Below are 21,681 nucleotides of genomic sequence, written 5' to 3'. Positions count from 1 at the left end.
AATGTGTATTCTGTGAGATGACATGTTCTTGTAGCAACATATCATGCTTTATTGACTCCTGCAAATGTATACAAAGTTGAGTATGATGCATTAGGATACAGTAATTGCAGATGCAAGTTATATTATAAGTACATTTCAGGCTTGTTTGTTAGTATTGACCTAAAGTGGGTTTACAAGCATGTTTGCTTTTTGATTTACAGTGTTCTACAGTGGGTCTGATGATATAAATCTAGTGTGTCATAAAGGAGACATCCCAAATCTGGACCAGGATTGACATCCACGGTGCATCCAAATTCATGTACTTTCAGATTATGAACTGAATTCTCTGATTAAGAATTCATATATCGACTGTTGATATTGTTCTTTGATGTGTAGTGTGCATACTGTATTTGTAGATGTATGACTAAAACTGTTAAAGTACTGTTTAACCATAAAGAAAAAAAGTCTTGGTACCTTTTTTTTTTTTTTCTTCAACTTTTCAAATCTGACAGTTCCTCAGCTCCTGTAGCCTCCTGGGATAGTGTCTACTGGTTACTCACTTCATAATCTCAGCAGGTGCAGTATGTTATCTTGGTATTGTTCGCCTATTGTTTCATGAAAACTGCATATTCGGACATCCTATTCACTATATAGTAGAAAAGTATGCATATTCGGACACAAGGAATACGGATTTCAGGATTTAGCATGTTGAGCACAAGACAAGGTGCTGTCAGACATGCAAGGTCATGAGAACCTGTGAGACAATGCTCCATCTCTCCATAAGGACAGTACGTATTGATTAGTCATTTTTTAGCTGTAGATGTAGACTAGAGCTCAGACGGGGAAAAAAAATTATCTAGTGCAATGGCCCTTTAAAACTTCTGACAAAAGCCCATATGATCCCCGAGCTCCAATCACCAATTCCTACTGCAAAAGCAGCCTCTGCATTTTTGTCTGTCTGAATGCTGCTAGCACGGCGAAAGAAGAAAAAAAGGAAAACAGTGAGGGGAAGGAAAACTGAAGAAATGTGAAAATCCAACGTACTATTACATGGCGAGCGGAAGTCCTGGGCAAATGGAGGTTTTCGCGGACTCTTTCGATGCTAGAGACCTCGGATCAAAATGGTACAGTAGACAACGACATTTTGATCGTTTTGTATCCATATTTTATCTTTTGCAATTTTAAAAGACTTAGCTAGGCCGATGAAACTTGGAATAGTTTGTCCTGGGATGTGTCTGACTTTTGAACGTGTTAAATAACGTGATGTCGCCCATAAATTTAACCGCGAAATGAAGTTTGCAACTTGCACGGAACGCCGACAGCCACAGAAATTGGAAGGTTAACAAGAATGCTATGGCCACAATAGCTACATTGTTGCATTTAAATAGTTAAATTCTCTCATATCAGTGTGGACAGAGATCACGTCGTGACTGGTGCATTTTGTGGACATTGATGTATGTAAAATTAAAAGCGGAACATTTTTATTCCATGTATACTTTTGAAATTATAGACTTTGTTGCACAGGAAGAGACAGAATGCATGTCACAATACTGCTAACTTAGACATGACCTTAAATTTGTGGATCCCAATCCATAGAGTTCATATTTCAGTTGTGCAATAATGGTGAGTTTCCAAATAAACGTTATAATTTAAATTAGTTTGTGATTAGAAATGTTACTTCTTCTAAATACAATTAAAATTGCCCAAAACAAAGACAAATAAGCTTGAGAACATTTATATAGCAAATAATTATAATTGCAAAAATGACATTAGTAGTATTAATTCATAATTATTGTTAGTAATGTTGTAGTCCGATTACTTCTATTTTTTTATCAAAGTAGAAACAAAATAATACTTAAAAATTAGTTCTGCATATTGTTTATCAAAATTAAACAAATATCTAAATTGTAAATATAATTAAAAATTATGGAATATAATATTTTTTTTCTAGTATATTTCATTGGCTAGACGTTACTCTTTATGAGTGCACCTTTTATAAATCATTTATAAACTAATCCACCAAACCAATTTTAGTAGCAGATTATTAGTTAATCAAAACCATAAGAATAAAATGGGAAGAGAATAAGAAAAGAGATGTCTTGCAACCAGTTATTTTCATTATCGGCACTCTTCTTGGTATATTAATGTTTTATATTCTTAGTAAACAGAGGGAGGGCATCAGAGAGGTTGCAGGATGACAGTAGAGTTGATTTTAGGAGCCTTCATTAAAAATAAAGCATGTGTATTGTAGTACAGTGAGGCTCCTTCACATCTGGAAGCTGGGCTAATACAGTATCTGGGTCAGGTCGCTACTTTAGTGCCATGACCCTGTCTTTTTGACCTCCAGTTGCTCGCTTTACTTTTTTCATATGACCCTTAAAAAGTGTAGTTGTCTTTTTTATTATTATTGTTTATATAGTGCAAAGACAGTGCAGTGTTTACAAATGCATTGTCTGTTGCTGGCTGGTATGTTAAATGAGTCAGAACCCAAAGGACTCCATTACGCCCCCATTAATGCATTCGGTTATGAGGATATAATCAATTTTAGACAATTACCAGAATGTCACTTGATGATGCCATTAAACAGTTTAATTTCTAAAACTCGAATAACAGAAAATGGAGCTGTACTTATTCGGCTGCACTTGGTGGCTGGTTAAGCATTGGTGCTAAAAGGTCATCGTGGGTTTGATTCCTAGGGAACACTCATACTTATAAGATGTTTTGGATAAAAGCATCAGACAAATGAAGAATCCTATCCCTCACAATGATATTTCCTAGCTTGAACCTACATGAATTGCCCCTTTGTTAACTGTTCCACTTGAAAGCACTGTGAAAGTTTGTACTTTAGAAAGAGCTGAAATAGAACAACTCCTGCTAAACTCTGCAGTCTTGTCCTTTAGTGCTGCAGCCTGGAAAAAAGCATCATGCTGAGGGTTTTTATGTAACCGTCTATTCAGGACATTCCTACCCACCCTTGACTTTGAGGCTTCGTTGTCTCTCAGTGCTCTGCTGTTGGGGACACTTGAATCCATGTGACAAGTGCTCCTCGAACGCCTCCCAGCAATCAACTCCAGCAGATTTGTTCTTATTATTATCGATGTTGAAAACAGTATATTTTTTAAAGCTAAGTAAACATATAATTACTGTAAAAACAGTAATATTGTGAAATAAATTAAAATAGAAAAGTTACTTTAAATTGTAATAAAATAACTATTTTCTATTTGAATATATTTTAAAATGTAATTCATTCCTGTGATGGCAAAGCTGAATTTTCAGCATCATTACTCCAGTCTTCAGTGTCACATGATCCTTCAGAAATCATTCTAATATGCTGATTTGCTGCTCAAGAAACATTTCTTCTTCTTATCAACGTTGACAATAGACGTGCTGCTTAATATTTTTTATGAAAACCACAATACATTTTGTTACAGGATTCTTTGATGAATAGAAAGTTAAAAAGAATAGCATTTATTTAATATATAAATGTCTTTACTGTCATTTTTGATCAATTTAGTGTGTCCTTGCTGAATAAAAAGTATTAATTTCTTTAAAAAAAAGAAACTCTTACTGATCCCAAACATACTGCTTACATATTCAGGATCTATTCACTGAATCTATATGATTTTAATCTTATCAACACACATTTCCATCTCTTCGGTCATTTACAAGACATTTACTTCCTTATTTCACAGTCTTTCCCACAGTGTCCATGTTGTTTGTCAGGTTCAGTTCCTCACATTGCTGCACACTTAGGTCAGAGTCTGTACATGGAGAAGAGTTGGCCTCTGAGCAGAGTTAGCAGATCTGTGGCAGTTTGTGTTTGTGTTTTATGTGGCAGAGACATGCCAACTCCACAGGCTCTTCTCTTGGCCAGAAATCCTGACTCAGCTCCTGCTCGCATAGCTCAGGCTGAGTTCTCCTGGCAGTCCTGCTCTGGACATAGTAACCTGGCAGATCACATGCAGCTTTTATTATTCAGTTCCTGCATTCGATAAGTTTAAAGTGCCCCATTTAGCCTATTTGAAAGGTTCTTCATTTTGTTTAGGAGGTCTCCTTCAAAAGTAAAACGCTCTATTTACTCAATAAAATAGTAGCAACAGATTACAATCAATATTATTAATTAAATTCAACATATAAGAATTGAGTTAGAATTAATCAAATGAATTCCTTAAAAATCAATAATTTAAAATGTGTAAAATTAGCAAACACCATTACAAAAAACACAAACTGAGAGAGAAACTAAATGAAACACTGATTACAATAATGATGACCAAACATGTTCAATAAAATTAAAATCTAAACCTCTGTTAATTCTTGTGTTTCTCTTTCCTTCAGTGATTCTGCTTGTTATCATCAGGTGTTTTCAATGTTGTCAATAAAAAATAAAGAGCTCCTTAATTCATCTTTGACGTCTGTCTGTTATTCAGATGTTAAATTTTACTCAAATTGTACTCATTTTAAATGGCTGACATTTAAGTAATTAATTTGATTAATTATAACTCAATTCTGTTTGTTGAATTTAATTAATAATATTGCTTGTAATCTGTTGCCAAAATTTTATGTAGTAGATATAGCGTATTACTTTTTACAGTGTAGGTTAATGTGCATTCAAGGTCAAAAAACACTTTCGTTTTCTTATAATATACATAGCAGCATCACCTCTTTTCTCAGAGTGTCTGAAACCATTCGATAAAGGATTGGGTCTCTCTAAACCCCTCCTTTCCAAGAGCCTCCTCTGCTCTGATTCGTCAGATGGCCCAGTCTGTTGTGATTGGTCTAGCGCTTACAGTGCGTGTCTCAAACAAAATGCCTATTACCATATCTGAATTTTAGCTCCAGAGGCTTCCTCAGCACCTGTGCTATATCAATTCGAGCCAGAGCCATGGGAAAATGTTTCTATTGTTCAATATAGTGACTCTTATTAACTCCTCTCTTTTAGTCTATATCCGGATCAGGCTTCTGAGATTATAGTATTTTACAAAGTTGTTTGCTGTTCCTGTTCATTGCAAAAAATAAATTTTCAATTTTCTCCCAGCGCTGTCACAGTGATCTCACACAGCTTTGTTTGTGTCGCCAAATTGTTCTTAGCGTCTCTTTTACGATAACCTGATTTCTCTCACCTTGTCAAGCGCATCTTTTATTATTAGACGCAGCAGACGCACGAGAGGTAAAATCCTTTGTTTGTTTGTCTGGCTCAATTTCATGCCTCGCTTGGCACATAATATTTCAAACTGTGATTCTGTTGCTCTTGGTTGCATTAACATATAGATGGAAATGGGAAGTCTTCTAAATATATCTGCCCCAGTCGGCACAGGAAGAGTGCAATGAGTCGTAGACATTCCCATGTGGTTTGTAATAAAATAAATGTTGTACGACGATTGCAGTATCCAAAGGTTATGAGAGATACTTAATGCCTTAATGTTGCCATAAAAATGACTTTCATTTAAACTAACACAGTCCCAGTGTAGTCTTTCAATTTCCAGATTTATTGATTGATTTCTTGAATTTTATCTCATAGCCGATGCCGACGAGGACTTCCCTGAGAAGAATTTGCTGGACATACAGAAACTCTACAGTAAACCTCTGCCATCCTCCCTTGCTCTACTAAAACCATTGAAAAAAGGTGAGTATTTCTGGGTTTCTTTCCTTCTCAGAAAAGAGCTTTCATTGGCTTCCAATCCGTTATGCTGTTAATTAGCTGCTGAACCTGAAAACAACTGACAGGGGAGCGCCATCCCTAATCACGTATTCTGATTGAACTTGGTAATTAGATGAAGAGATGGATGACAACCTCTTTCAACAATTTCTAACCTAAGGGAAATATTTATCTTTATCTAATTAATTTGTGCAAGAGTTATAGTACTGCTCTAAATTTTCACTATTTTTATTTATCGTTTTGCATTTTGGTTTTCAACTTCAGTTTAGTTTTAGTTCATTTTTGTTGAGTTTTTTTCTGTTTTTGTTTATATTGTAGTGGACATTTATAGTTTCAATTATGTTATTTTGCAATCGCCTGTTTTTATATTTAATAAATTTAGTAAATTTGAAATGTTACTTTCTGCAAATTTAGTAATTTAAAATAAATTAATTTTAAGTATTAAGTTTTTTTCTGTTGCTATGAGTTTCTCTGTCTATACTGTACACCACTGTTCAAATGTTTGGGGTCTGTAATTTTTTGAAAAATGATTACTTATATTTAGCAGAAATGCATTAAATTTGATCAAAAGTGATTGACTTTTACATTGTTACAAAAAAATATGTAAAATAAAGGTTGTTCTTTTGATCTTTCTATCAATCAGAGAATTAAAAAAAAAAATGTATCATGGTTTTAATGAAAATATTGAACAGCACAACTATTTTCAACATTGACAATAATAAGAAATGTTTCTTGAGCACCAAATCAGCATACCAAGACTGGAGTAATGATGCTGAAAATTCAGCTTTGCCATCACTAGAATTAATTATTATTTTTAAATATATTAAAATAAAAAAGTTATTTTAAACGGGTCATGAATTGAAATCAACTTTTCATTGAGCTTTTGATATATAAGGTCATTGTAAGAATATCCTGTAAGTTTCAGAACTGAAAACTTTCTTGTTAGTCCAATAAAAGCTTTTATTGACACCAGGCTGATCCTGGAATGTGCCTATCTATGACATAGATGACGAGGAGAGAAGAGAGATACAGGACTAAAAATAACATTACATTTCGAAGGATCCTAATGCTAGGAAAATGGTTATTTATTTTCAATAATGTGAATGTCTCAGTTGAGCTTTATTTATTTCTATATTTAGTACATTTCACTGTGGATTCTTTAGTAAATCAATCGCATTTCGTCGCAGGCTTTGCAAACAGACTTTTACGAAATGGATTCGACAGTAATGCAACAACATGTAAGTAACTGTGTTCATTCTAATGCCTGATCTGATATGTAATGATTCATGTACAGTCAGATGTTCTTTTTTTATGTGTCAGTAAATCAAACCAGTGACGGGTCAACTTCACGTTATTTCTCTTAGTAGGATGAAAATAGTATGTTATTTAAAGGGTGAATAATTTGTATATAGAAAGGGATCAAAGAACGCTCCCTTTACAATTGCTGGAGCTGTCAATCAAACAACGTGAGTTTAACGTTTGCACTGTTAGTTATGATGAAAGTATTCGTTAGTGTGCAGAAATTGAGTTGCAATGACGAGATCATTGCTTTCATGCGCTAAACAACATGTCTGTGATCGGCTACAATGTTCATCACTGCAACCTTTTGTGCCACGATCTAAATATAATGCCATAGATCTAAATGTGATGCAGCACTTTTCACGATTAGTTAACCTTGAGAACTGTAATAGTAAAAATGTGCTAAAAGTTTTTGAGAGAGTAATAATTCAGCTATTTCAAATGTAAAGATCCAATCACATCAGTGGGCTGATTTTTAAAATATATAATTCAGTAACGACACATGCCTAGACAAAAAGCAATCAAGCCTATTTCTACCATTTATCTTCTTTTTTGCTTACATTTTTTTAAATACATCTCACATTTCAATATGAAACTCAGGAGGAAACCCTGTAAACAGATGTGACGGATGCAGACAGATGTGAATTGTATGTTTCTCTACGGAGATATTCTGCCTTTGCTTTTCCTGTGCTTAAAGCTCACATTATTCAGCAGTAGTCCGACAGCTGATCCGAGGAGCAGCAAACAGCCCTGTTCAGTGAACTGGCATGTGTAATAGCAGGTGTTATAGTTCAGGAGGTTTTCTCAGAGAAAGTGATGCTGTGGTTTGTGGCAGCTCTCTGACAGTGTGTAATTATCAACTGTGCTGGCTATTCTGAATGGGTGAGAAGACTTTAATGCATGTATTTGTATCTAAGAGAGCTTAAAGAGATAGCTTAGCCTAAAATGAAAATGTCATCATTTAGTCAACCACATGTCATTACAAACCTCTGTTATTGTCTTGCTTTCACTTTTGCTTGATGGAAAAGAGCAGCTAAGTCATTCATTTTCTTATTAACATATAATAACATGAAAAATACATTAGAAAAACAATAATATTGTACAATTTTAATATTGTGCAATATAGTTTTCTATTTAAATATATTTTAAAACGTCATTTATTTTTGTGATGGCAAAGCTGTATATTCAGCATACTTCAGTCTTCAGTGTCACATGATCCTTCAGAAATCATTATAATATGCTGATGTGCAAGTAGCATTTCTTATTTATCATTGAATGAACTGAAAACAGTTGTGCTGCTTAAAGGGTTAGTTCACCCAAAAATTTAAATTATGTCATTAATGACTCCCTCATTCCAAACCTGTAAGACCTCGGTTCATCTTCGGAACACAGTTTAAGATATTTTAGATTTAGTCCGAGAGCTTTCTGTCCCTCCATTGAAAATGTATGTACGGTGCACTGTCCATGTCCAGAAAGGTAATAAAAACATCATCAAAGTAGTCCATGTGACATCAGAGGGTCAGTTAGAAATTTTTGAAGCATCTAAAATGCATTTTGGTCCAAAAATAACAAAAACTACGACGCTGCTGCTTTTTCTTCTTTACTGTTTTACGGCGGTTGGCATCCAGCTTATTGGTGCATTACTGCCCCCTTCTGCTCCGGACAGTGACGCTGATGACGTGTTATGTAGTGCGCCCGAGCTTCGTTTACAGTCTGAGGGAGACACCAGTGTATTCAAGCTATTGTACATTGTTTGTATTTTGGTATTGCTATATTTTTTAAAATGGTGCGTAGGTGTGCATGTCGCGGATGTCCTAATCACGTCACTGTCCGGAGCAGAAGGGGGCGGTAATGCACCAATAAGCTGGATGCCAACTGCCGTAAAACAGGAAAGAAGAAGAAGAAGCAGCGTCACTGTGGAGTGAAAGCGGATATACAACAGACCCGGAAGAGAATACAATGCTGAATAAAGTCATAGTTTTTGTTATTTTTGGACCAAAATGTATTTTAGATGCTTCAAAAACTTCTAACTAACCCACTGATGTCACATGGACTACTTTGATGATGTTTTTATTACCTTTCTGGACATGGACAGTATACCGTACATACATTTTCAATGGAGGGACAGAAAGCTGTCGGACTAAATCTAAAATATCTTCATTTGTGTTCCGAAGATGAACGGAGGTCTTATGCTGTGTTCACACCAAACGCGAATAGAGCGTCTGGCGCGAATGATTTCAATGTTAAGTCAACGTAAAGACGCGTTTACGCGCGTCTGGAGGTCTCGCGGCGCGAATGAGGCGTTTAGCCGCGTTAACCAATCAGGAGCCTGCTTGCTGCTGTGGCGGCAGGCCCGCCCGGAGTCACTCATTCAAAATGGAGGAACGACTGATATTATCAGCTAGCAGTCACCCAGAGATTTATGACACAAGTTCATACTTCAGACAGGAATAAAAAGGACCTCGCTTGGAAGAGTGTCGGTGAGGAGATTGGGCTACCTGGTAAGTTGTAAATACACATTTCACTTTTGAGTCACGTACACGTTTATCGACCCGCAGCCTTCCCGCGACGCTGACCTCTACGCCGCTGTTCTGCTCTCCAGAGCAAATACAAAGCGGTAGCTCTCTCGATGAACGCACAATCAACATCAGCCATCTTGCAAACAGACAACCGTCTTGTCTTGCCCCTCCCACAAGAAGCGGATTTCGCCTCGGACGCGCGTCAATTTCGCTTCAAACGCTTGTTTTTGACGCGCATCTATTTCGCTCTAGACGCGCGAATGCATTCAAAATGTTCAAGCTGCAAACTAGACGCGGTAGACGCGAATTTGACGCTCTATTCGCGTTTGGTGTGAACGCAGCATTACAGGTGTGGAACGACATGAGGGTGAGTCATTAATGACATAATTTTCATTTTTGGGTGAACTAACCCTTTAATATTTTTGTGGAAACGGTGATACAATTTTTAGCATTTTTTGATGAATAAAAAATGAAACTGTGCTTGTAATACATCTTTATCTGGGTCCTCATCTTATGTTACTAAACGCAAACACAGAATTTATTGCTCACTTTTACCATGCACAGCTTGTTTTGTTTAATAAGGACTATATTTATTATAGGGAATCTAGGTAGCTCATGCTGCTCACTCTCTTTCTCTCTCAGACCTGCTCATAACTGAAACATGTCTTGCTAATTTACAGCGCGCACACACACACAGAGGCCGTAAGTCATTTTTGTGTCTCTGTGAGGGCTATAAGTGTCTGTCTGTCTAGCTCAAGGTCAGGACTGAACGTGTGTCCTGATTGGATCGGGGAGGGTGTAGGCATCGAGCAATACCACACGCATACACAGACACCCAGGGCATCTGTTTCTCTGTCTCATTTCTCGGTCCTCTGAGGACAGATCCATCACCTTGGAAAGTGGCTCGTCTCAGAGGGCGATCGCTATATGAGTGCTTCAAAAGTAGAAAATCGGCTCCACGGTGGAAAGCAAGACTGAGTCTTCTACGTCTGGCCCACTGAGACTCTTTCCTACTTTTAAATACACAGTTTCTTTGTCCTCGGGGAAATACACACTAACAGATTGATTCAAACAAACCTGGTCTCTGCTCTGTTATTTCTTTGCCATGTCATGGGCATGTTAAACCTGTGCAGAAGGGAATTTTTTGTCTGAATGCTTTAGAGACACAAGAGTAAAGAAAGCCTTTTAACTTTGACTTATTTATTGGTCATTAATAGTCAATCAAGATCTATCTATCTGTCTATATCTGTGTATCAATAGATAGTCTGTCTATATCTGTCTGTCTGTCTATCGATCGATTGGTCTATCTATCTATTTATGTCTCTATCTGTCTGTATGTCTGACTATCAATGGATCTGTGTATCTGTCTGTATACAGATCCATCCATCCATCCATCAGGACCCATTTCTCAATACTTTTTTTTACCTTTTCAAAACTCTTCACAGTTCTCCTAACCAACTTTCAGCTTGGTACAGCAGTTAATTTCACATTCAAAATGCACTAAAACTACCAAAACAAATTATATCTCAAATCAAGTCATGTCCATAACACTAGCAAAGGTTGTCACCCAACAAACACACTTTGTCACTCATCTTTAAAGGGTTAGTTCACCCAAAAATGAAAATTCTGTCATTAATTACTCACCCTCATGTCATTCCAAACCCATAAGACTTCATCTTCAGAACACAAATGAAGATCTTTTTGATAAAATCTGAGATTCTGTCCCTCTACATAACTGCCACTTTGATGCTTCAAAAAGTTCATAAAGAGATTGTAAAACTAATCCATATGAATTCAGTGGATTTAGTCCACATTTTCTGAAGAGACTTGATCAGACTGAACAGATTGAATTTAGGCTCATATACATATTTTGGAACGACACAAGGGTAATTAATGACAGAATTTTCATTTTTGGGTGAACTAACCCTTTAAGCTTATTTTCTTACAAACCTTCTTTTATTCATTTGTGTTACTCCTTGCAATACCAGATCCAGGTTATTGAAATGCAGGTCATTTCTAATTGTGCATATTGTCTTGGGTAGAGAGACTCCAGATGCAGAGTCATTACTTGGCATCTGTGTGTGATTGATGAGGAAACAGCGCCAGACAGCAGCGCCTCTGCACTTTACAGCGCTGTGAAACTTCCCCTCAGGCTGGCAGCACAGGAAGTGAAGGAATCCAGAGGGCAGGAGGACAGCGATTAGTCTCTCGTCTCTTTAATAGCAGCCTGATTAGATTCCCATGATAATGCTTGTTTTTCATTAATACAGAGTGGGCAACAGTCTCGAAGTGTAGTCGAAGGTCAAAAGAGGCACTGTACTGTGTCGTGGATGCACTAGTTGCTAAAGATGTGATCTGCTGGGAGGGTTAAAGAAACAGACAAAAATGAAAAACTATCTGTCATATAGTCATGTATTATTATGGTATCACAAAAGGAGAAGTTCACACTGCACTTTTCCTTAAAACATAAGAATAAAGTGACCAAAAGCTCCAAAAGTAGCACTAATCTCATTCACGTTTGCACATGTTCAAATGTGGCACATCAAGTGTATTATAACTTATAATTTTGAATATGCAGTAGTATGAATGAAACTTGAGAACTGAGGGAAATATTTTTAGTGAATAATGACTTAAAGGGTTAGTTCACCCAAAAATGAAAATAATGTCATTTATTACTCACCCTCATGGCATTCCAAACCCGTAAGACCTTCGTTCATCTTCGGGATGCAAATTAAGATACTTTTGTTGAAATCCGATGGCTCAATGAGGCCTGCATAGCCAGCAATGACATTTCCTCTCTCAAGATCCATCAATGTACTAAAAACAGTGTAACACAGTTCGTAAATATGGGAAGAAGGAGGTGGGAACCGGCGAACGTTGAACCAAACTTTAATATAAAATAAACAAAGAACAAAACGAAAGTAATGCCGACAGACCCTCGCGGACGTCTGCCGGCCACACAAACATAATAAAACATAAAATAAAGTCCAGGCCTGGTCCTCTCTCGTCTTTCACGGTCGTCGCTCCTCCTTTTATGCTCCCGTGAGAGACTCAAGGCCGGTGCGCCTCCCAGGTGATGCTCGTTATCACTCGCGTCACCAGCCTCGCGCCGTTCCCTCACGGCTCTCGCCCGCCCTGGTCGCCACATACCCCCATCGCCCCTCGCAGGCAAGGGGGTACTCCCAAGACTGCGCTCTACTCCCCCCCCCGGGGCCTGTCTCGGCGGCCGCAGCACCTGGGGGTAAGGACAGACGAGACGAGAGAAAGGAGACGGAAGCAAGGTGAGCGACAGGACGAGAGAGGGGAGAGAGGAAAAAGAGAAAAAAAAAATTCTTGCTCCGGTTCCCCGACACACTGCCGCTCGGTCCTCAGCCTGCCAAGAGGCTCTTCTTCGCGGTGCCATGCGGTGGCACTGGACGCTCGGTGGACGGCCCGATCCTCGACCGCGTCCTGGCGGCCGGCAATGGCTCCTCCGACTGAGGGCAGCCGGCAGCGAGTCCCCCGTCCCCTGCTCCTCCCCTTCATGGCGGACGGCAGCAGGCTCCGGCCCACGGCGGACGGCGGCGACTCCTCCGCTCCCTCCTGGACGGCAGCCACCCCACCTCGTCCAAGGAGCACTGGAATCCGGGTCTCCGTCCCACCTTTCACTAGGCTCCAGCACCACCACCTCGGGCAGCCTCTTGCGGTCTTCCCACTCCCGCGCTGCCCGAACTCCGCAGCACCGCGATCCCCCTCAGCAGCGAGGGCTCTCCGACAGCAGGCTCTCCCTCCTTCCTCCCTCCTTCCTCCCGGGTTTCGGCACCAATTCGGCACAAACATAATAAAACATAGTTATATAGTTTTGTTCAATGTTCGCCGGTTCCCGCCTCCTTCTTCCCACGTTTACGAACTGTGTTACCAATGTAACACAGTTCGTAAACGTGGGAAGAAGGAGGCGGGAACCGGCGAACATTGAACAAAACTTTAATTCCAAAATAAACAAAGAACATAACGAAAGTAATGCCGGCAGACCCTCGCGGACGTCTGCCGGCCACACAAACATAATAAAACATAAAATAAAGTCCAGGCCTGGTCCTCTCTCGTACTTCATGGTCGTCGCTCCTCCTTTTATGCTCCCGGAGCTCCTCCGTGAGAGACTCAAGGCCGGTCTATATCTCGTTATCACTCGCGTCACCGGCCTCGCGCCGTTCCCTCACGGCTCTCGCCCACCCTGGTCACCACAAACATATTTAAATCAGTTCACGTGAGTACAGTGGTTGAATATTAATATTATAAAGCGACAAGAATATTTTTGGTGCGCCAAAAAAAACGAAATAACGACTTATGTGATGGCCGATTTCAAAACACTGCTTCATGAAGCTTCGGATCATAATGAATCAGCGTGTCGAATCAGCGTGTCAAATCAGCGGTTCGGAGCGCCAAAGTCATGTGATTTCAGCAGTTTGGCAGTTTGACACGCGATTCGACACGCTGATTCATTATGCTCTGAAGCTTCATGAAGCAGTATATAAGTCGTTATTTTGTTTTTTTGGCGCACCAAAAATATTCTTGTCACTTTATAATATTAATATTGAACTATTCAATATATTCTGTCATCTTTAAAGGTCATTAAAAATCTTTAAATACTCACCCTCACGTCGTCCCAGACCCGTAAGACCTTCGTTCATCTTCGGAACACCAATATTTTTGATGAAATCCGAGGGTTTCTGAACCACACACAGGCAGCAATGGTTGGTTATTGATGACTTTTTTCAGTATGTGTAAACTCTCATTCCAGATAATAAATTAACATTCTTCCTTGTTCAGATATTATTCACAACCCTTTCAAATTGCCTCCCTCAATCACTCACTTTATTTTCCATAAAGTCTGCTCTAGTTTTATGCTGACTCAGGTTTTAATGAGTGTCTGTTCAGATCAGTGTTGAACAACCGTGCTGAAGCTCCATCCTAGCTGTGTCTCTGGCCAATCTGAGGGAGATTCAGGCTGGCGTGATGCCCGCTCTGGTTCTTGAGGGTGTCACTCAAGCCTCTCAACCCTGAGCTCTTGTTAGGACAATGCTGAAGGGGGAAAAGGATTGCTGAGTTTGCATTTCCATCGTTCCATCTTCTGCTTGACAGCAAGATCCTCCCTCTCCTCATGCTCTGAGGTCTGTGGTACGGTAACAGAAGAAGGAAAATTTAGCTGGATTAGCCTGGGTCAGGTTACCAGTCTTTTCCGACACAGAGATGCTATTTTTGTCAAAAATTATTTATTTTTTTATTTGAATGCATCACTTGCAACTTGCATTAAAATATTTTTGCTTTCACACTTATGCTTTCCAAAAACAAAGATAAAACGAGTTGTTTCTATATTGTTGACAGTTTTATGAAATTCCTGCGGCTTGTTTCTGTGGTTTGTTGAGTTTGTATTGCATTATGACTTCCTGCACGGTTTCTGAAATTGTGAGCAATTGATGAAAAGTTGTTGAGAGGGTGGTCAGCGGTCTTCACAGTGGCTGCTTTGTTAGAGTGCTCAGTAAACAATGATCTACTCATCACTCTCAGTCCATTTGAAGGGGTGGTTCACCTAAAATGAAAATTCTGTCATAATTTACTCACCCTCAAGTTGTTCCAAACCTGAATGAATTTCTTTCTTCTGCTGAACACACAAGAAGATATTTTGAAGAATATGGGTAACCAAACAGTTGGGGCCCCATTGGAAAAAAAAATACTATGTGTCAATGGGGCCCATCAACTGTTTGGTTACCAGTTTTACCAGAATTCTTACAGAATGGGTGAGTAAATGATGACAGAATTTTCATTTTTGGGTGCACTATCCCTTTAATTCTGTCTGATTCTCAATGAAGACCTGAAAAATCGCCCAAACCTGCTTTGTTGAGATGTGATAAGATATGGTGTCTGTTTTTATTTGTAGATTTCCCTTCAATTCTGCCATGGTGCAACTAATTAATTGGCAGTTTGATACATGTGATGGTCATAATGTGTCAACTGCTAGAGATTCTGCTGCATCAAAATAGACAGGTTTGGTTCACATGTTGAGTAAGTTACATTCAGATTCAGAGAAAACACAGTGTAAAATTTTATATAAAATCAATTGTGCATAGAAAAAAATAATAGCAATTTAATACGGTAATATAATTTAATGTTTAAAAAAAAAATACAATTTGGTGGCATTCATTTGTTTGGATATTCACAGTATTCCTGTGATGCAAAGCTGAATTTTTAGCATCGTTACTCCAGTCTTCAGTGTCACATGATCCTTCAGAAATCATATATGCTGATATTGGTGCTCAAGGAATTTTAGAAATTTATTATTGTCAGTGTTAGAAACAGTTGTGCTGCTTCATATTTTTGTAGAAACTGTGATACATTTATTTTTCAGATTTCATTGATGAATAGAAAGTTTAAAAGAACAGCATTTATATTAAATAGAAATCTTTGTAACATTATAAATGTCTTTACTGTCACTTTTGACCAATTTAATGTGCCCTTGCTGAATAAAAGCAATGATCCAAAACTTCTGAATGGTTGTACTGTATATAAATATAAAAAAGAACTAATCCAAAATGTATTTTCATTGGATTGGACAACAAGTAAGCCTGCTGGGGATTCCATTGGGTAGAATTCCAGAATTGTCTTTCTTGCTCTCCATCTCACAATTTTTGAAAGGAAAAGGGCATTTAAAATCTCTCTGAAGACACATCAGCAGAAACAGTATCCTTTATTTTTGGAGGTGTGGTAAACAGTGCAGTAAAGGCTGCAGAAGTGAAAGTCAACTGAGGGTAGATCTCGTTCCCCCACCGCTCTGCTCTCTGCTGCCTGGCACTGGTGTGATCGTCCTCAGCCAAGTGCATACCAGCCGGCCTGGCCAGCAGCCCTGAGTCACCTCTTATTGCGTGAAGGAGGCAGTACAGGTTTCTGCGCTACAATGAGCTTAGCTTTATGAAACATAATGAGAAACGTTACATGTATATGTATGTCTATATGCATAGGTAACAGTCGATATTGGAGATTTAAGTGTACAGTACATGCTCATTTCTCATATTTTTACATTTAAATTACATTTTCCATCATCTATATACACTTGAAGTTAATCTTTAATAGCAATGTTAAATGTTGAGCAAATCTCAAAATCTGATACTATACATTATAATTTTGTGACGCGTAAATTCACTTGTAGCATTTAATTTACACTACTGTTTAAAGATTGGGGTCATTTAGATTTTTTTTATACTTTTATTCAGCAAGGATGCATACAATTGATCAAAAAGGAAAGACATTTATAATGTTACAAAAGATTAATATTTTAAATAAAATATTTTTTTTTACATTATTTTAATCAAAGAATCCTGAAAAAAAAACATATCGCACTGTAAAAAAATGACCGTGATTTTAACAGTAAAAGACTGTAAAAATGCTGCGGTGAAAAACTGTCAATTGGTTTACAGAAAGTTTCCGTACTATATACGGTGAACAACTGTAATAGATCTAACGGTACATTTAATGTAATTTTACGGTAAAATACCGTTAAATTCACAGTTTTTGGAAGTGAAAAATAACAATTCATTGTAAAATTTACAGTGAAAAATCGTAAATTGACATTCCCACAATTCCCTGCGTGACACTTCACATTTGATATATTTTCGTTGAAATAACTGTTTCTTCTTAGTTTTTCTCATTTTTTCTAATCAGTTATGTACATTAGGGTTTTATGTTACATCTAATGTTGTTAAATTAATGTTTATTGCATTTTTAAAATTTCATGCATGTTACCATGATGGTGTTTAGTGTGTGTGTGTGAATGACACTGTGTGCACCTTCTATATGTTAGTGTTGTCCTTCTCAGCTTGTGGAAAATCTGCTTGTGATGAACTTTGATTCATCATGTGACTCTTATCACCACTGTGTTTGGTGACTGTCAGTGTATCATAAAGGTACAAAACAGATATTAGTACTTCATTAGGTTGGTAAATTAACATTATATCAGTTAATGAAATACGTTATTTTACCGTAAATTTAACAGATTTTTTTTTACGTTGCTACTGTATTTTTTATGGTAAAGTTCTGGCAACCACAGCTGCCGGTTTTTTACCGTAAATTTTACTGGGATTTTTTTTTTACAGTGGGGTTTACACAAACAAAATATTAAGCAGCACAACTCTTTTCAATATTAATAACAATAAGAAATGTTTTTGAGCAGCAAATCAGCATATTAGAATGATTTCTGAAGGATCATGTGACACTGAAGACTGGAGGAATGATGCTGAAAATTCAGCTTTACCACCAAAGCAATCCATTTAATTTTAAAATGTATTAAAACAGTTTTTAAAAGTTGCTATAATATTTTACAATATTTTACAATTACAGTTTTACTGAATTTGTCATTAAATGATGCCTTGGTATGCTTAAGAGACTTAAAATCAGTGATTGAGTTTAGTTTTTGATTTGATTGATTGATTGATTGATTGATTGATTGATTGATTGATTGATTGATTGATTGATTGATTGATTGACAAAATATATAGAATTGTAATTTATCAGTTATCAGCAACAATGGGAAAACCATTATCAGTTTATACATTTTGAATAAGATTTTTTTCTACATGTAAAACGTTTGTTTGTTTGTTTGTTTTGTTTTTTGTTTGTTTTTTTGATGTCTGTGAACATGATTTTGATGTTGACATATACTCAATTTTCAAACATAGAGAGCAAATGAATACACTTCCAGTATTAAAATTGCCCTAAAACTACTGAAGTTTGTATTTGGGGATTTTGACACTTTTTATTCCACAGATGTAGTAGAGAGTGACAGGAAATTCTTGAGGAGAGAGAGAGAGAGAGGACAGACACTCACTAACTGCTGTGCAACGGCTCAGACTAATTTAATGTCTTTCAGAAATGTTTCATGTTGCCAGTTTTGAATTTGATACAGCTGACTTGGTATTGTTTTGGAATAACAACCCCTTATCTATTTTCAATTATTCTTGGTGGTGCTAAAGAATTTTATTTATCCAAATGAACAGCATGAATGCTTCTGAACTAGGTTTGGTGACTTGTGTTTTCTGTTTAGCTGCAGAGTTTTACTCCATCCCAGTGATCATCCACTTTAAACATATACAAAGATTGACAAAATATTCCAGCAAAAAGAATAGTGCATATGGTATTACATTTGAACTCTTTAGTCAGTCAGTCATATCTTCCTCATTATCTAATCACAATATATTTCCAGACTTAAATACTTAAAAAGTGTGTTGTTCCCACTATAGAGTGCAACAGTGCCAGCCCACTTTTTCAGTGGCGTTGGTTCTATTCATTTCTCCCAAAGGGATTTAAAAAAAGTCTATGTTAAAGGTGCAGTAAGCGATTTCTCACAATCGTTGTTGAACACTGTTGATATTTGAAATCAACCCAAACAAATCCACCCCTCCCCTCAATGCTCCGCCCCCTCCATCTCTCTCAGCCATCTCTTTTTCTAAAGTCTTTCTTCAAAACTCCCTCTTGCTCAGCTCACTCTCCTCCCCCATCATGAGTGGACACGCCCCCTACTGCTGATTGGCTACAAGTTTGTTGTGGTGCGCGGTCTGATCCACTTTCAACAGCGTTTTTCAAAATCGCTCACTGCATACTTTAAAGCAACAGCTACGAGGTGAATCATAACATTACAAACTTTGATTTGAAGCAAAAAATTATTAAAAAATTGGACAACAGCTTTAGTGATGGAAAGAACTACAAACTACAATCCCATGAAGCATTGCGAACAGCATAATCGAATTAAAAACAATAAAGAAATATAAAACTACTCATTATATATATATCTTTTGGCATGTTTTGCTTGTTTTGACTCTCTGATTGGTGGAATTTTGTGTACAGCATCATGGGTAATGTAGTTTTTCACCAAAAATTCTGCTGTTAAACACGATTGTTTTAAAACTAAGTTGAAATAATTCAGACTAACAGCTTCAACAAAAGCAAATACTATTGATTACCAACCTCATAGCTCACAGCAAGCCTGTCTTTAAAGGTTTAGAGGTTATCATTAAAAATCAATATCCCTACGGAGAAAATGAATGTTTTTACTTCCAGAACCCGACTGTTGCACTTTATAGACCAGTTTGGTGCAGCCAGCTGTTTTTCAGTATGATTTTAGACATTAGTTTACGTGTAATGGTTTGGGCACAGTGAGCACATTTGAGGATGGATGTTGTTGTATTTTAAATAAGAGTTTATGCTGTCAGGTCTGTGTATTTTTAGGTGACATTTAACAAGATTGATTGGACTTAATGGGCTCCTGAAAACAAACTTATCCTGTTTACAGAGATAAAAAGTAAGACTCTTAATTCCGCTTGTTGTTAGTCACATAAAAGTCAGCGTAACTAATCCGTATAATTGTTTGGAGAGTCTGATATTTACTCTCCCTGCTCTGTTTATTGGACAGTGTTTTGTCTTGTGCATAATGATAACTCTGAGAGACAGGACGCAGGAGGAAGAAGCTAATGGTTAGCACGCAGCTCTGAATATCAATGTGCTTTTTTACATACTTCTATTTCTCTCCTCTCAGATGGTTGGTCTTTTTCTCTTTTTGCTTGCTGCCTCTCCCTTTGTCCCTTTCCTTTTCCTCTGTGGAGTTTTTAAAGAGATGCTGTCCAGATCGAAACCTTGTCCTTCCTGATCTAAAATAAACCAACCTTGGGAGCAGAAGGGAGGGCATAGCTGCAGGCTCCAGTAGCTTCTGCCTTTCTCGCTCTCAGATGGACTTTGTTTGATAATGTTTTCAAGGCTGCTGTGAATGAAATCAGTTCTGTGCAAAAATGTATTTTGACATCCTCATGTTTCTGGTCGGCCATTATACAATGTTACTTTAATAATAGTTATTGACATTATAGCTTAAAATATATATATTTTACTTTTTTGACTATATACACACCAATATCTTGCTCTGAAATGTAATCTGAAATAATTTAAAATCGGAGGAAACACTTCAACGAAGCAAAACTTTTTTTGACAAGTAGATACTAAATACCAAAAAGTACAAACAAAATTAATCCAATAAACAAAATACAGAAAACAGTCTAGTTAAAAATAATGATTTCACAAAATGATTTTTTTACTAATTAACACAAGGAACAAAATTTTATCATTTTCGCAAACATGCACCAACATAACCAATCATTGTAATAAACAGCAATATTTCCCAATTTTTTTAACAGAACATTTAAAGTTTTATAAAGTTTGCATTAACCAGTGTTGTTCTTGTTAACTAAAACTATTAAAAAACTTTTTTGTTAATAAAAAAAGCTGAAATTAAAATAGAAATATTAAATGAAAAACTTAAATGAAAATTAGAAATTTGTATGAAAATTGCTAAAACAAAAAAAAATTAAGTTAAAATAAAACAAAAACTAATAAAAATTGCCGAAAGCACATAACAAACCGCTAAACAAAAATTCAAAATGAAAACTGAAAATATAAAAATAAAATCTGATTTAAAATATGAATAAATACTATAACAGTATATAATAATAGTAATAAAATAATACAGACATTAACAGTTTTATAGTGGTGACACAAATGAATCATTGAATCAGAGCTATGAATCGAATTCTATGAATCAGACTGTTCAAATTGATTCACTGAATCAAGTTTAAATCACTAAACCATTAAAGGGTTAATTCACACAAAAATGAAAATTCTGTCATTGTTCCACTCCCGTAAAACCTTTGTTCATCTTTGGAACACAAATTAAGATATTTTTGATGAAATCCGTTGACTCAGTGAGGCCTGCATTGACAGCAAGTTAATTTACACTTTCAGATGCCCAGAAAGCTACTAAAGACGTATTTAAAACAGTTCATGTGACTACAGTGGTTCTACCTTAATGTTATGAAGCGACGAGAATACTTTCGGTGCTCCAAAAAATAAAATAATGACTTTAATCAACAATATCTAGTGATGGGCGATTTCAAAACACTGCTTCCTGAAGCTTCAATGCTTTACGAATCTTTTGTTTCGAATCAGTAGAGTGTGTATCAAACTGCCAAAGTCACGTGATTTCAGTAAACGAGGCTTCGTTAAGTCATAAGTGTTTCGAAATTTCAGTGATTCACCTGACTTTGGCAGTTTGATACACACTCCGAACCACTGATTCGAAACAAAAGGTTCGTAAAGCTTTGCTTGTTGCATTTACTGCATTGGTTCTTTTGTTCTAGAAATACAAATCTAGATCTAAAA

General features: G+C 37.0%; 1 protein-coding gene across 2 annotated transcripts in view; it reads left to right on the top strand.

Moving 5' to 3' along the window:
- Window positions 1-137: 137 nt before the first annotated feature.
- zbtb47b (zinc finger and BTB domain containing 47b) overlaps window positions 138-21,681 on the top strand; it is a 38,254-nt gene continuing 16,710 nt past the window's right edge. The window contains exons 1-3 of one of the 2 annotated variants that reach the window (XM_048175236.1): window positions 138-1,103; window positions 5,498-5,602; window positions 6,823-6,873. In XM_048175236.1, coding sequence (XP_048031193.1) covers window positions 1,079-1,103; window positions 5,498-5,602; window positions 6,823-6,873 — 181 coding nt within the window. In that variant the 5' untranslated portion in view covers window positions 138-1,078. The remainder of the gene's footprint in view (window positions 1,104-5,497; window positions 5,603-6,822; window positions 6,874-21,681) is intronic. The other variant, XM_048175238.1, reaches the window with a different exon arrangement.

Source organism: Megalobrama amblycephala, linkage group LG22 (assembly GCF_018812025.1).
Source record: "Megalobrama amblycephala isolate DHTTF-2021 linkage group LG22, ASM1881202v1, whole genome shotgun sequence".
NCBI lineage: Eukaryota > Metazoa > Chordata > Actinopteri > Cypriniformes > Xenocyprididae > Megalobrama > Megalobrama amblycephala.
The sequence above is the reverse complement of the archived record's forward strand: the minus strand, read 5'-3'. Positions and strand labels throughout refer to the sequence as shown.